We start from the raw sequence: 12,364 nt of genomic DNA on the forward strand, positions 1-12,364 counted from the left end.
TTTTTAACATTTAAATTCATCTAGCCATATATTATTCCCTCAGAAAAAATAGAAGAAATTCCATTTTGTCTAGAATTCTTTTTCTTATCAAAATTGTGTTAAATATTTTGAAAAGTAGTTCAAATTTTAAATTTGATAGTGCAGTTTCTTTTTGGAAATAAAGGAAAATATTTTGTTAAATACAGTTTATGAAATGAAGTAGCTTTTCCCCACTAACTAGCCATGCACTTTAAAAAAAATTTTATTTGAAAAATAACATCAGAAACTTTGGTTCTATTTAAAAATTTTGAAGATAAAATTTATATATAAGATACATTTTATTGATTTAAATGTACGTGTGAATTTATATGAATTATTTTGACTATAATGCAATAATTGACTTTTAATATATTTATGTTTTCACCAAATAGTTCAAATAAAAACAATATTGTAACATATATGCATGATTATTTTCATTTATGATTTATTATCCATGTTATCTTTACTGGATTTCTAAAATCTGAAATTAAGTATAATTTATCATAATTATAAATAGAAATTTTACTGCAGAGTTTCATAGCACAAAAAAATTAAAAGAAGGGAAAATAAGAAAGGCATTTGCTAATGATAAAGAGTGAAGTAAGATATAAGGGCTGAGAATGATGTACTCTTCATACAGATTACTGGTACAAATGAAAATTAGGAAGGGATGGGGTTTTCAAACACCCAGGAATATAACCTTACCATACAGTCCCATAATTGCACTCTTACGTATTTACCCAAATGACTTGAAAACTTATATCCATTCAAAAATCTGTATATGAATCTGTAAAGAAGTTCTATTCATAATTGCCAAAAATTTGATCCAACTGAGATGTCATTCAACAGGTGAATGGATAAACTGTGATACATCCATACAATTGAATGTTATTTGGTAATAAAGAGAAATGAGTTATCAAGCCACAAAAAGACACAGAAGAACCCTAAATGCAAATTTCTAGGGAAAATAAGCCAGTTTGAAAATGTTCCATACTGTGTATTCCACCTAAATGATGTTTTGGAAAAGACAAAACTGTGTAGACAGTAAAAAGATCAGTGGTTGCCAGGCATGAGGGAAAGAGGGCAGGAAGTAATGGTGGAGCTCTGGTCATATTAGGGCAGTGAAAGTTTTCTATTTGATACTGTAATGGTAGATATATGACAGTGAAATTAGGTCTTTAAAATCAAGTTAACTAGGATTACATTTAAAAGAAGGCAAACAACAGAAACCCAACAATGGCTCAAATATTTAACAGACCTCACAAATGCTGAAACCTAAAAAGAAAAATACTGAGGAAGATAAAACACTTTTGATCAGGTGGCAGGTGTGGTATTGTTGCTCTTATTTGAGTATGTAGGTACCTCACATAGACACAGATAAAACTTTGAAGAAAATCTAGAAGTCACTAGTGAAGAACTTTTTACATCTCTCATATTCAATTGTCCGTGGGACCTGGTGATTCAAACATTTTTAACAACATTCTCTGTTCTGAGGCTCCAGGTCAGCAAGATGTATGTAATAATAAAGAGAATTAAGAAGTTGGTCACCATTAGATTTTAGTTTTATGTTGTTTTCTTTTAAATTTGTTTGTTTGCTGTTGTTGATATTCTTCAACTGATTCCTTTAAAAAAAGTCTTCATGACAGAGGTTAATACTGTTTGAAAAAACATAGATATTGGTTATTCTGAGCAGAAAAGTGATTTTTAAAATTGGATTTTATTTTTAATTATTTTAATGATAGGTAGAGATCAAGATGAAATAAACAGAATGCAAAGAAAAGGTAGAACAGATAGTGATCTTGGATTTTAATTGTATCCTTTCTTACCAAAAATAAACAGGTAAGTGGACAACTTTAAACTAGAAAGGATAAAAATAAACATTTTTGAAAGGAAATAGAGTAACAAGAGAAAATGGTGAGTTGTCCTAAAATACTTATTTTTGCTTTTAATGATTTTTTAAAAATTTTTAACTAGCTAGCATATTCATATTGTAGCATAGAATACCACAAAATGGTGTAGAGGGAAACATGAATTTCCCTACCATTTTCTGTTTGTAGGATATTTAGGATATTTAGTTATTTATCAGACAGAAAATTGCCTTGTTTTCGAAAGATTCTTTAGGCATATGCCAGCATATATGTGTGAAAATGCATTATTTTTACACAAATGGTAGTACACTAACTACATTAATTTTGCCTTCTCAATTAACACTAGGTATTAGTTGGAGCCCATAAAAAACCATTAGAGCAGCCTCAATCTTTTCCATGGTGCAAACTATCCCATTACATATTCCATTATGGATATTCACCACCATGTATTGAAGTCACCAACTGACAAACATTGAGATTGTTTCTGATCTTTTCTATTACAATAAATACTGCAGGGAATGCCAAGTGCATAGTTTACTTACCCTTAGGTGAATATATCCAAATCACACATATAATCTACATGAGTCTAATTCCTGCCTGGTATAAATTACATTTAATTATACTTTAAGTGACATCAGAATCATGATCAATATTGCCTACGGAATTCTAAAGAGTGACAAGGCAATATTTTGTTTAAATTGGCATAAAATTTATGCCAACATTTATAGAAAATTTTACAACTGACAGACTTCTAAACATTATATAAATTCCAGCACGATTTCTAGAACTGATTATTAAGCAGAAAATGATGACAAGTATAGCAGAGCAGTTAAGAGGTTGTGTCTTAGAACCCAACTGGCTGACTCTCCCAATAGCTCACTGCATAAGCATTTTTTACAATTCATCAATTCTTAAATAAAAATGTAAAGTTCATATAAATAATGGCATCATTAGCAAAATCCAAACTTTGGGATAGATTGGGAAAAATATTTGCAACAAATGCAACATCCAATGATTAAGGGTCATGTTATGTAATCAACAAGTGAAAGAAAAGTTAAATAACTCTATGAAAGTGTGTAAAGAATATGAAGAGGAAACAAAATCATAAAACAAATAGACTCAACACAGATCAGAAAAAACAAAATTTAAACGATATTTTTCATTTATTGGATAAAAAAATTGATAATATTCAATGTTTGAAAAGCTACAGGAAAATTTATAATCTGTGATTATTTGGAAGTGTGAACTGGTGTTGTCTTTCATGGGCAATTTGCCAGCATTTTTCAGTTTTGATCTTCCATCCCACATGTAGGAGTTTCATGTATATTTACAATAGGATTTAGGTAAAAATGAAGTTCAAAACATCATATTTACTTCAATATTATAAAGATACTGAAAATTTCATCTAAATTATAACAATTATAACAATATAACAGTAATTTATAAAGATATTGAAAGTTTCATCTAAATTAAAACAATAGATAAATGGATAAATACATTATGGTATACATGGTATACAATCTATAGAATACTACTTATACAGAAAGAGTGAGAAATTCATGAACTGAAACGAGACATTACTGTCGTGCATTGTTATGTGAGACAAATTGCAATAAAATATATACATGCATATATATGAATAAATATATATAGATCAGTTTGAGATTGTTTCCAATCTTTTCTATTATAATAAATGCTGCAAGGAATACCAAGTGCATAGTTTACTTACCCTTAGGTGAATATATCCAAAGCACACATATAATCTCCATGAGTCTAATTCCTACCCTGTATAAATTACATTTAATTATACTTTAAGTGACATCAGAATCATGAAGCCATCTTGTATGCCATTGACTTTAATCTTCTTTTTCTGCAATATACTGTTCTTTAAACGTGAATGCTCTAAGTGTGTGATTAATGTGTTTTGTAATAAACCTACATGATCTTATAACTTGTGATAATAAGAAAGGACTAGTCTCAGAATGCTTGAGATCATGTTTAGAAGCTAGTGTAAATCCAATTATTCAAATCAATTATATCCTTTTTCTGACTGATATTTTATATAATTTTTTTCCAATTTGAACAATGAATTTTCAAAAAAGAGTTGAAAACTCTTTTCCAAAGGCAGAGGAAATTGTGACTTAAAAAGCTATGATGGATAACAAGATGGAATGAACCATGTGTTTTCATCTTCCCAAGTCTTTAAGGTTAATTAAACTCAGGCAGGAATTACAAACAGAAGTGTTTGTGGATAAATTACTAATTAATATTCAAATAAAAATAAACAGCATAACTTGGGTATATCTTGTTGTTTTGCACATAGTCACCACCATCCCTCTGGTTAATTAAAACAAAAACATGAAGGTCTTCTTTGATTTCTCTTTCTCTCCAAGGCAGATCAGTCAGCAGTAGCTGATGCTACCTTGATTCTATCTAATGCTATGCACTTTTCTATGCCTATAGTACCACTAGCTTGGTACAAAAGACCATAATTTTTCATGTGGTGTATCTCAAGATTCTTCTACCCAGTCTCCTTGATTTTAAACCTTCCCTCTACATATACCAACCTTCCAGTAATCCATTCTTCACTAGTAGCTAAAGAAATCTTAGGGGAAAAAAAAATTTAGTAGCTTTCTATTTAAAAAATACTTTTCCTTACTTTGACCCAAAGAAGATTAAATACTTTCGTATTAAGATAATTCTCCTGCCTGATATTTATACCTGTTTCTGTCTCTGCTTCACTCCATTCAGATCCATCTGGCCTTTAACAGAGTAAGCTTCCCCCTGTCTTAACAATCTGTGTATATATTGTTACAAAAATACTTGCTTAGAATTGCCTCCCCTCATGGTTATATTTCTGGGTCTTTATCACTCACTCTTCAGCTTAAGTTTCACCTCCCTTGAGAGGTCTTAAATGATCCACCTCTAGTAATGGTTTATCACTCTATTTTTTGTTTTTCCTAGTGCTTATCATTACCAGACATTTTTACTTTTAATGTTTATTATCTGTCTTCATGCATTAAAATATGAATTCCATGTGAACAACGTTCTTGTTTGTTTTGTTCACCACTTGATCCCTAGATTATATAACAATGCTTATTACCTACAATTTATTCCATTTAGTGAATAGTTGAGCAAGAATGAAGATATATAAAATTCAGTTTTGAGTTATGTGTGTGTATATTTATATGTATCATATATATATAAATGTGTAACTATGGTATATAGTACATAGTTTTCTCACTATGTGAAAAAGAAACTAAACTAAATTTGATGACATGTTTGTTTAGTTAATAAGACAATTTAAAAATACAGCAAGTTATTAGGAAGTAAAACACGTTCCTATGAGCAAAATAAAATATACCGGATAGTGAATTGTTTCCACCATATTTGCTATGTGATTAATATCTCTTTCAAGCATGAAGTAGAGTCTAATTTTGGTTTTTTCTTTGCTATGTGTTGTGTCCAACAAGTAAGAAGGTGACATTTTGATTGTGAATTTAACCTGCTTTTTTAAGATTGAAAATGTAGGCTATCTAATTTATCATCCCATGAAGTGAAACTATTCCTTACAGAATATCCATAAGAAATATAGACAAATTGCCTAGTAGGAATGAAATAGGCTTGGAGATTTAAAAAAAATGCAGCCATGCAAAATGGATTCTCCTATATCTAGAGTCTAGAAAATAATTTATGAGACCATACGCTCCTAAATGTATACAGGAAAATGCATAGAAGTGACTCAACAATAAAAAGATGTACGAAATGGCTACCATTGGTGCAGATGTGTGATACTCACAGGTATGCAGCTTTTCCCTCTTCAAGTTCTTTACTTTTGCCACTGGAGCCACTTTTCTTCCCACACATTCTCCTGGTGATGCACATCAATAACCCACATTGTCGGATAAAGAAGCAGCTGACATCTGTTACCACAAGGATTAGCAAGAGGGCGGCAACTCCCAGACCAATGACCGCTCCAAGCCCAAGACCATTAAAAAGTGTGTCTTAAAAAATAAAAGAGAACAATTTTATTAAACCCCAAATTAGAAAAGATTATACAATTATTTAAAAAAGAAATCATCTAATCCTAGAAACACTTATCTCAAGAGACAGGAAAAATAAATTCACTGGCAGACTTCGATTTCATAATTGTTGAGAGCTATTGTCTGGTTTTCAAATACCATTTTAAGCAACTGACATGTTAAGGATTTGAAATATTTTTTACAAATTTTCCTTAGAATAAAAAACTCTAAGTGACTCTTCTTACTAATATACTTCTTGATTCCCTTTGGGAAAGATAATGAATATTATCATAACCCTAACTATACTCTGTCAAAAAGTCACAGCCATTAATAGATCATCACTTTGTTAAAAGAAAAATACAGTCAAAATTCCTCAAAAGAAGTGTTAAATGTTCCATACAGAATTATTTTAATTTTAAGGCTTAAGCTTGCAAATGATGGCCTTACCAGTTTGCTTTGACAGATAATACACTTTACAAGTATCTGCTTAGAAATATTTTTAAAATTATCATTTTTAGAATAAATGGTTTACTTGTATTTTCCAGTTAATATTTTAAGAAATCATATTAAACTAGGGGCAAACTTTAAAAGAACTATGGTACTTATGACCTTTCTGATGTCGTATCATGAAGAGGTCAGGGGAAGTTGGGAGACAATTTTTCTTGGCATGTAGTTGCAGGAAAATCATATGCAAAGTACCCAGGAAAGAGATGATTGAGACTAGGGTGGAATATGCTGACTGAGAAAGTAGACATGGCAGAGGGGCTGGTATGGAGAAAACGGATCAAATGTTAAATGCCTGTAATTGAATATGAGGGCAGACTACTGAGCTATAACAATGTAGTTAGGAGAATGAGGGCAATGGAAAAACACAGGATTAAACTGGCGATATTGTGTTATCTAGAGGGAAAAAAAAAGACACTTTTATAGAATTATTCAAAGATGACTCAACATGATTAGGTAAAAATTTGCTTACATAACATTATAAAATTATAATGATCTTTTCTTAAAGATGAAATACACTTATCACTCAGCATCATAACAGCATGCTCAGTATGTGAGTGATGTGTATTACAAGTGACAGATACAGGGACAGATGCAAATTTTGGTTTTGAGAAAACCATTTCTGAAAAAATGTATATGTAAAACAAAGATTTGGTAAGTCATGTGTTTTAAATTAGGTTTAATATATTTTAATAATGACTTGAAGAATTGTGATCCAAAGGAATCGATATAACTATTTTTTTTAAACATCTTGATGAGTTTGGGCTACTTATTTTTTTTTAAATTTTTTTTATTGAGTTATAGTCATTTTACAATGTTGTGTCAACTTCAGTGTAGAGCACAATTTTTCAGTTATACATGAACATACATATATTGATAGTCACATTTCTTTTTCACTGTGAGCTACCACAAGATCCTGTATATATTTCTCTGTGCTATACAGTATAATCTTGTTTATCTATTCTACATATATCTGTCAATATCTACAAATTTTGAACTCCCAGTCTATCCCTTTTCACCCTCCTCCCCCTTGGCAACCACAACTTTATATTATATGTCTATGAGTCTGTTTCTGTTTTGTATTTAGGTTCTTTTTTTTTTTTAGATATAACTATTTTTTTAGACATAATTATTCTTATTTTGAATCTTCCACTAACAGGCTAGTCTTGAATATATCACATCTGTCTGAATCCTAGTTTATTTTTATGAACCTCATGTCTCAATTTATTTTATTTTTTTCCAGGAAATACATGTTATTTATATTTCTTAACACTCTCAGAGCTTGAAAATAGATTAATAAAAACCATTCTATTTGTGACATTGGTGCCTGACACTCACCAGGCAACTCTTGTTCACCTGTGCTGAAATACAGCTGTACTTCTCCAGCGTCCCATGATGTTGCAAATAAGAATTCTTTAAGTACTGAATCAACAAACTGGGAACTCACATGCCCAAGAAAAGTGTAATTTTGATTATAATTATTTTATTTCTGATAATGAGAAACAGGTAATAAACACAAAACAATGTTGGAGGAAAAAAAAATATTTTCATGCCAATTTCAGAATCTCCTTCCACATCAAAGTTTAACACCCTATTTAGATGGTTTTAGTGTAGCAAAATTTCCTAGCTCATATCCAAAGAAATCATTAGCTTCCACAGAACTATTCTCTTATCACATGAACCCACTTTAAGGAAAGACTAGAGAAACAAAAGGATTTTTCAGCCATGGAAATTTAGTGGGGTTTTTTTTGGCCAAGTTCCAATATACAGATAGGCAATGAGATTCCAAATATGATTTATCATTCTCAAAGGTGTATTTATTTGCAAGATTAAAACAATGCTATAAAACAATGTATCAAGAAAATGATTTCTTTTAGCAATTTAAAAAATCATTTTATACATTTGCTTCCATTATCTATTTTAAAATATAAATGATTCTCATTGAATCTAGGATTGCAATATAATGAAGACAACTCGCCTGTGAAATACTTTTGATTGTATATAAGGCAAAAATACACTTTTTTCAAAATTCATAAGAAATCATTTTGGGTGTTCTGTGCATGATTCAATAATCAAAGCTGAGACAAGCGTAGTAGAAAAATACATATCCGATTGGGCTTTAGCCGCTGTAGATATACTGACTCAATGACATTCAAGCTTTAAACTAATCACTTCTTACCTACTTCGTTTAGGCTCCTCTCACATGCGGACGTAGTTCTAGGCAATAAATCTCATAGCTCAGTGATGATATATCTGGTCCAGTATATAAATCTCCATTTATCTTTTTAAAATGTGAAGACTCTTGCTTTGTACTAAAATACACTAGAGCTGGTGTCAGAAAATTCGGGTTCCATCACTTACTCCTGTGTATCCTTGGCTGTGTCAGCTAACTTTTCTCTAAGCCTAAGATGCCTCTTCATTGAAATGGGGACAATTAGGAAACAACCACCACAAACTGGGTTATGAGGTTGTTGGAAAAATTGTTGTGAGTATAATAACGTATTTAACATTTCAAACACTTACTGCCCAGCACTAAGCAAAAATTTAACAATTTTATTTTTTAAACCATTATTATACTCCTACTATGCAAATTTTTATTTTATTATTATTGTACTATGCAAAATTCTGGGAAAATCATATTTTGGTGAAAAAATAGACCATTTAAAGTTAGTCCATTAAATATATTTCTTCATCAGCAAACTTCAGTATCTCTTATTAAGCATTGATTATTCTCCTGAGAATACAGGAGACTTAGGGTTTTTTTTTTTTTTAATGACTTAGGTTTAGCTAGTTAGCTTTTAGATGATAAATATTTTATTTGTGACCTTTTAACATTAAACCAGTATATCGATCTCTTTCATTCCCAAGTTAGAAAAAGCTCTTAGAAACATTATATTTCTAAAGCACCTTATGGTGAGGGAATATTGATGCTAAAGTAGCTATTACTTTTTTTCTAGAGAAACAAAATTATACCTTTTAAGCTTATGATTACAATATTGGAATATTACTTGAAATTATTTTTATGAAAAACCAAATATAATTTTGTCACTATGGAGGATAGGCATGGACATCAAATAGGTTTATGCTATAAATATATAAGTATGTTGTCTTTTGAAAGTTATGTTTTTTTTTTAAATTTCAGCTTGAGAATGTATATAAATGCTTACACTTTCTCTTATCCCATGAAGTTAGGCTACAATAACTATACAAGCTAAATATTCTAATGTTTTCTCTTTTTTCTGCCACCATCTTCCTCCACTGTGAAAGTTCATTTACTTGTTTTTGGACTTTTCACAAACAAAGCTGTAACTCTATGTAACATTACATCACTAGGATTTGTGCTCTAGCAGTAATTTATTTTCTCAGTAATATACAAAAAAAAAATTTCTTGATAAGTTAATTATGATTTTAATTGTATAACAAATAGAAACTGAGCATAGCAACCATTTACAGGATTTTTAAATGCATCTTTTCTTTTATAGCTTCCCAAATACTTACATGTGTGTTTTATGATATAATTTTTATTACAACTCTATAAATATGTATTTTCAGGTCTACCTTCTACATAATGAAAATGAGGAACAGAAACTACAGTGACCTAAGTCACAAGAGAACCCTTACTTAATATTAGATCTGTACAAATGAAGACTAGCTTCAGGTTTTATTTTTTTATACCTGTATTCAAGTCATTATTTTGTATTTGATATTCAGCATCAAATAATCAAAAGACAGCAATAAAATATAGAATAAATTAAAATGTATAATTTGCTTACATAAAAATATCAATATCCATTTCTCCTATACTACTAGTGGATAAACAGCTATTTAAATAAAGTATAATAATACAAACAATTATTTCTTGCTTTTATATATTTTTGATTCTTGCTTTCAGCTCCTTTATTAGTGATCTTTTCTATGCTCTTTTGAAAAGAGATTTCATATTAGAATTGTATAAGAATAAATAATTTAGAAATCAAAAAGTTCAAACATCTATTTTTGGTAGACATTTTATTGTCAAAAAAAAATGAGAGTCAATCTAAACGAATTTGTATAACCTCCCTCAACACTGCGCCTCCCACACCATGAAATTTGTTTAGCTAGGCAATTTCTAACTTTTTCTAACAATTTAGATATTGGCTAATTAAACCAAACCAACCAAACTAAATTTCTAAATTGGCTAACTAAACCAATACATATCCCCAAACCTTTATGTAATTGCATTCTAATTGTCATCAAAATATAAAATCAAAGCACTAAAATAAGAAAAAAAAATTTATTCCAAATATGCCACCTGCATGTCTTTTCATGTTTCTGTTGCATAAATTAACTCACTGCCAAAACACTGAGTTAATTTTCCAAGAAAATTATACTTGATATTAAAAAATCAGTATCCTTTATTCATAAAACTAACATTGCTTTTTGACTCCTTAAATAGTTCAGGATTTTATTTAACTCTTTTTCTATAGATTGAGAACTACTTTTAGATGTGGAAAGCTGTGATAAAGATATGGAGAAAAAAAATGCTTTTTTAATTTGTAGGGTCCTAATGGAGATTTGTTTGTTGCTCCCAGGATAGTGGTTCTTATTTTCATAAGAGGTACTGCTAAATACAGTAAATTTAAGTGTATAAAAGACAACAAGAAAAACTCTTTTGATGTTTATCATAACATGACTAGATATGATACCTGTCCACAATAGAAGTAGGTCTATTCGTCTCCTGTTTACCTGTTCTTCCTTCATCCTGCCTAGTGTGACACACCTTCAAATATCAAATGATCTATGGAAAATCGAGACACAAATCTATACACACGTATGTTTCACCCTATGTGGAAAGAGATGGAGTGGGCAACTCTGCATTTGAAATCCATCTAAGCCACAATGGTCAGCTACTTTAAAATCAGACATCTAGATTACCCAAAGATGTTTGTGTCCACATAGTTTCATTATTTTCTTAAAGGATCATTAATCCACTTATGTTTCACAAACCTTCATTGAGTGTTACAGAATTATTACAGAATTAGAAAGGTTTCCTGTTATGTACTAAGATGGAATAAAATTAACAGAAGTCTTTATTTAGGCTTATTCTATACATCTATTTAAAATTTGAAACAACACGACTTTCAGATCATCTAAGTTCATTTTTACTTATGAAGCATCAGTTTCCCAAATTTAACTTCACTTACTGGATTCCAAAAAACACAACAAAGGAACAAAGGGATGAGATTTTTAGATTAAGAAGGACATACAGTTAATACCTAGAGCTTTTGCTAGGATTATGGTAATCGCCTCGCATTGCAGAAGTTTCATTCTAGGGTAATACATGCTTTTAAGAGAAAACATATTGCACTAATTTAAAAGCCAACTACCATCCTTAAAGATTTCACATAGTTTCTTTTGTTATGTTAGACAGCTGTTTTCTAAAATCACCTGCCATTTATATATTTGAAAATTATTTTAAACTAATAATGTTCTGTGATTTTTTTTTTAGGATCCCCCAAATCAACTAAGAATAAGGAAGTATAATAGAAAAAGCCAAAATACAAAAATAAGGCTAAAGTCTAGACTATGCCAACAGAAAAATATATTTTTAAAATATTTTAAAATTTTAATGTTTTACAGCTTTTAAAACAGTGGGGATATTGAAAATCAATTACAATCCCAAGATTCCCCCAGCAAAGACAAAGCTGCAGGCTTTGCATTTCTTGGCATAATCCACTTGTCAAGACAGAAAATAATGTTTTCCAACCCTGAGGAGATGTGTAGGGAAATGCTGCATTTATAAGACTTTCTGTTTCCTACAGAGAATCTCTGACCTGCTAAACACAACCTACATTAGTTATGATTTGTCTTTAGACTACATAGTCTTCTCACTTATACTAAATGAGGAATCAGGCATAATGACATATTTAAATATTTTAGGTATTTAGAAAAATGATTCCAAATATCTACTTT

General features: G+C 30.2%; 1 protein-coding gene across 1 annotated transcript in view; it reads right to left on the reverse strand.

Moving 5' to 3' along the window:
- Positions 1-12,364, reverse strand: part of NCAM2 (neural cell adhesion molecule 2) — a 433,297-nt gene that overhangs the window by 5,055 nt on the left and 415,878 nt on the right. Inside the window, 1 exon segment of the mRNA XM_006192306.2 lies at positions 5,686-5,890. Within this exon segment, the coding sequence (XP_006192368.1) occupies positions 5,686-5,890 (205 nt within the window).

This window comes from Camelus ferus, chromosome 1, assembly GCF_009834535.1.
Source record: "Camelus ferus isolate YT-003-E chromosome 1, BCGSAC_Cfer_1.0, whole genome shotgun sequence".
NCBI classification, from domain to species: Eukaryota; Metazoa; Chordata; class Mammalia; order Artiodactyla; family Camelidae; genus Camelus; species Camelus ferus.